This window comes from Leptopilina boulardi, unplaced genomic scaffold, assembly GCF_019393585.1.
Source record: "Leptopilina boulardi isolate dan_hultmark-lab unplaced genomic scaffold, ZJU_Lbou_2.1 LbouV2_121, whole genome shotgun sequence".
NCBI classification, from domain to species: Eukaryota; Metazoa; Arthropoda; class Insecta; order Hymenoptera; family Figitidae; genus Leptopilina; species Leptopilina boulardi.
In genome coordinates, this window is record NW_026137665.1 from 3,013,349 (window position 1) to 3,018,182 (window position 4,834).

Consider the following 4,834-nt stretch of genomic DNA (forward strand, 5'->3'; position numbering starts at 1 on the left):
AAGGCAAAATTGGAAATTGGTTGGTTTATATTGGATTAAAGGAAAAATTGGAAATGGATTTGGTCATATCGGAATACAGGCAAAATTTGAAATTGATCTTCTAAATTTCAATTTCGTTATATCTGTAAATTTTTTAAATAAAAAAAGCAATGACAAACAAAGGAGAAATTGTTAATTTGAGTGATAATGATTTAAGTATTGTAATTACTGAAGGACAAATGTTAAATAATGATCATATGTTTGAATTTCAAAAGTTATTGGGAAGAGAATCAAATTTATTTTATAATATGCAAAATACTTTATTTTTACAAGCACTTGATATGATATATCCAATCGAGATAAATAAGCAGCACATTCAAATACTTTTTAGTGGTTCTCATAAATGTGTCATTGGATTTGTACTTACTATGATGGAAAAAGCCTTTACATTTTTGATAGTCTTAACAAAAAATGTTTAAATGAAGATCAGAAAAAATTTTTAATTAGATTATATCCTTTTAAACCACCAGTAATTTTCACAATTGTTGATCAACAACCAGAAAATAGTCTTGCTTGTGGAATATATGCAATAGCATTCGGAACATCGCTATATTTTAATATTATGCCCCATTCTGTCAATTACTATTATTGTAATATGAGAAATCATTTAATGTTAATGTTCAAAAACAATCATTTAAGGAATTTTCCATCTGTTCAAGTTCTTAATAGTAGATCTTGCAGAGTTGAATATGACTGGAATTGTCTTTTAACAGAAAAAGATAAACAACTACAGTGTAGAGAATCTTGCCCGATAATTATGAAAAAGATAAATGAAGCAAATATTGCATCAACAACACTAAAAAAAAGTAGAGCTGAAATTCAAAAAAATTATCGTGAGAGGCAAAAATTAAAACGTAAAATTGATAATTTTAATTGTTTATATGAAGGAGACTGTTCGACAAAAGAAAAACTTCATGCCATATCCAAAAAAGAAGAAAATATTGCATCAACAACAGTTAAAAAAAGTAGAGCTGAGATTCAAAAAAGTTATCGTGAGAGGCAAAACTTAAAACGTAAAAAAGATACATCAAATTATTTAGATGAAGAAGACTCTTCAACAAAAAATAAACTCCATGCCGAATATGAAAAAAAACAACTTCAGTATGATACAAATTCTTCTCATGTAAACTTAAAGAAAATTAATAAAGAAAGAGAAATAAAAAATTAGCAAATAACACAATTAAAATCTAAATTAAATAAGTAAATGAAGAAAGTAAATGATGTAAATTCTAATTTGATTCTTTCTACTCCATCAATATCAAATGCAGATTTAAATGATAATATGCCACTGTATAGTGATTCAACTTCAAACATTAAAGTTCAGTCAAAAGAGGGACTCTTTTTAAAAAATATAGATGTTTTTATTTGGGATGAAGCACCAATGGCTCCAAAATATGCCTCAGAAATTATGGATTATCTATTAAGAGATATAATGAAATCAAATGTTGCTTTTGGTGGTAAAATTGTAATTCTAGGAGGAGATTTTAGACAAACTTTGCCAATTAAAGAACGAGGCACTAGATCAGAAATAGTAAATTTATCCATAAAGAACAGTAAACTATGGAAACATTTCAAAAAATACACTTTAACAGAAAATATGAGAGCCTTACCACAGGAGACGGAATTTGTAGATTTTCTACTCAAAGTGGGCAATGGTGAATTAAATGATGTAGATGATAATGTTAAATTACCAGAACATATTATTCAACATGGAAATGTAGATATTGCTGAAGAAATGTATGGTCATTTGATACAACAGAATAAATTTAGAGAGTTGGCAGTGTGTGCAATTTTAGCACCTAGAAACGTTGACGTTGATGATATTAATAAGAGAGTGGTGCGTCTCTTAGACAGTAATGGGGAAACAATGTATAAAAGTATTGATTCTACTGAAAATTGTGATAATGGAAGTTTTGCGGAAGTCTTGTTACCAGAATATTTAAATACTCTCTCTCCGCCTGCTTTACCACCACATGAATTACATTTGAGAATTAATTCAGTTGTAATGCTAATTAGAAACCTTAGTATTAATGAAGGTTTATGTAATGGAACAAGGTTAATTATTTTAGATTTATCACATAATGTTATTAAATGTCAAATATTGACTGGAGATAAGAGTGGAAATATTGTTTTTTTACATAGAGTAACTCTATATTGTGAAAATTTATATCCATTTACTTTTAAAAGAAGACAATTTCCTATAAAATTGGCTTTCGCAATGACTATATCAATAAATCTCAAGGGCAAACATTCAACAGAATATCCATTGATTTGAGAAGAGATGTCTTCAATCACGGTCAGATGTATGTTGCATTATGAAGAGTTAAATCATTTGATTCTGTAAAAATATATTTAGGAGATAATAGAAGTAATAAATATATAAAAAATTATGTATATAGTGAAATTTTTGAATAATTTTAATTCTGTTTAGTGTAATATATCTTTATGTATTTATGGTTTTTAATATACAACATTACATTAAAGGGTACGATCAGTATGAAATTTTTTAAATATTCGAAAATATCCTCTCCTAACCATGCCAAAAGATTTGACTTGATTGGATTGAAAAGATTAGTCTCCAAATGTGAATCAGTTCAATAAATGTTTTTACGGATGTTTTTAATAGTAAACAATATTACTGTTTTATAACATTGAAGGAGAAAATAAAAATGGCAAAAATATATAGCATAAATTTATTTCTTGGATTATCTTAATTAACATATTTCATTAAAGGAATGAAATTATTTCAAATGTAATATATTGGAATAAAGGTAGAATTGCAAATTGGTTTGGTTATATTGGATTAAAGGCAAAATTGGAAATTGATTTGGTCATTTTGGAATAAAAGCAAAATTGGAAATTGGTTTGGTTATATTGGATTAAAGGCAAAATTGGAAATTGGTTTTGTTATATTGGAATAAAGGCTAAATTGGAAATTGGTTTGGTTATATTGGAATAAAAGCAAAATTGGAAATTGATTTATTTATATTGGACTAAAGGCAAATTTGGAAATATATTTTGCTATATTGGAATAAAGGCAGAATTGGAAATTGTTTTGGTTATATTGGATTAAAGGCAAAATTGGAAATTGGTTTAGTTATATTGGAATTAAAGCAAAATTGGTTTAATTATATTGGAATAAAGGCAAATTTGGAAATATATATAAGGTTATAGTGTAAAGTAAAGTTCAGTACAGTACAGTACTTTTTCCGTCAAATAGTTTGGAACTTCGTGACAGTGAAGTTGAAGTAATTCTAAGCAAAAGCTCTCTGGGTCACAACCCCAATTTCCGGGCCAGCTTACCCGCTAGAAGCTTTTGAAGGTTAAAAGAAGAGAGTTATTTCTTCCTACCGTTCTACCTAAAAAATTCAATATTTTCCTTACTTCTTTGTAAGTACGAACTTTGAAGTACTAAAAATAATAGTGTAGTTTTTAGTGTAGTGTAGTGCACTGTAGTGCAATGCAGTATAGTACAATAAAGTACAATTTACTATAGTCTGTCATAGTGCAGTGCAGTGCAGTAAAGTATGGTAAACTGAAGTACAGTATAGTATAGTACAGTAAAGTATATTATAGTACAGTATAGTATAGTATGGCACAGTACAGTATACAACAGTATAGTATAGTACAGTACTATCCTATATTATACTATACTACACTATAACAGACTATACTATAGTATAGTATAGTAGAGTACAGTAAATTACAGTATAGTAGAGTACAGTACAATATAGTATAGTGCAGTATAGTATAGTACAGTAAAGTATAATATAGGATAGTACTGTACTATACTATACTGTAGTATACTGTACTGTACCATACTATACTGTACTATACTATACTTTACTGTACTATACTATACTGTACTTTAGTTTACCATACTTTACTTTACTGCACTGCACTGCACTATGACAGAATATAGTAGACTGTACTTTATTGTACTATACTGCATTGCACTACAGTGCACTACACTACACTAAAAACTACACTATTATTTTTAGTACTTCAAAGTTCGTACTTACAAAGAAGTAAGGAAAATATTGAATTTTTTAGGTAGAACGGTAGGAAGAAATAACTCTCTTCTTTTAACCTTAAAAGCTTCTAGCGGGTAAGCTGGCCCGGAAATTGGGGTTGTGACCCAGAGAGCTTTTGCTTAGAATTACTTCAACTTCACTGTCACAAAGTTCCAAACTATTTGACGGAAAAGGGATTTTTAATGTATTTTGTGCAGGGTCCTGTAATCTTTTATACTGTTACGACGTAAAAAAATTAAAAAAATATTAAACTGTGATAAGAAATGCAAACTATTTGATTTTATAAAATCAAATTGAATAATATTAATGTTCTATTCTATATTATCGTCTTAGAATAAAACTTTTAACTTATATATAAAACATTAATTTTAATATATTTCCAAATGACTAAAAATTATATGTGAGTCTTATAATAATTAAATGTTATTCAGTTTGATAGTCAAAAGTACTTAATAATTGAATGAATTTTATTATTCTGATTGTTAAATAAAAATATAAAAATTAATGTAAAAGCAAATGTAATTTTATTGATAAATAATTGTTAAATTAATAGATGGGTAAATAGTTATTGTTTTCATTGGAATTTTGTATTAACACAGGAAAAACTAGAAACTGTACACATCTGCTGACGTAGCTATGTATACGGCGTAGCGAATTTTTTTAGTTTATGAATATTTTTATTAGTTTTTGACGAATCGTTTTCAAACGTTCCAAAAAACTTCCTTTTATACTAATAAACTAATCTCTCACTGCAAGTTTTC

The 4,834-nt window shown here is 27.5% G+C and overlaps 1 protein-coding gene across 1 annotated transcript; it reads left to right on the forward strand.

The window, feature by feature from the left end:
- The first annotated feature begins 1,243 nt into the window (after positions 1-1,243).
- LOC127284905 (uncharacterized) lies at positions 1,244-2,314 on the forward strand. Its single transcript, XM_051310626.1, has one exon. It carries the CDS (start codon positions 1,244-1,246, stop codon positions 2,312-2,314), a length of 1,071 nt encoding a protein of 356 aa, XP_051166583.1.
- Positions 2,315-4,834: the final 2,520 nt, after the last annotated feature.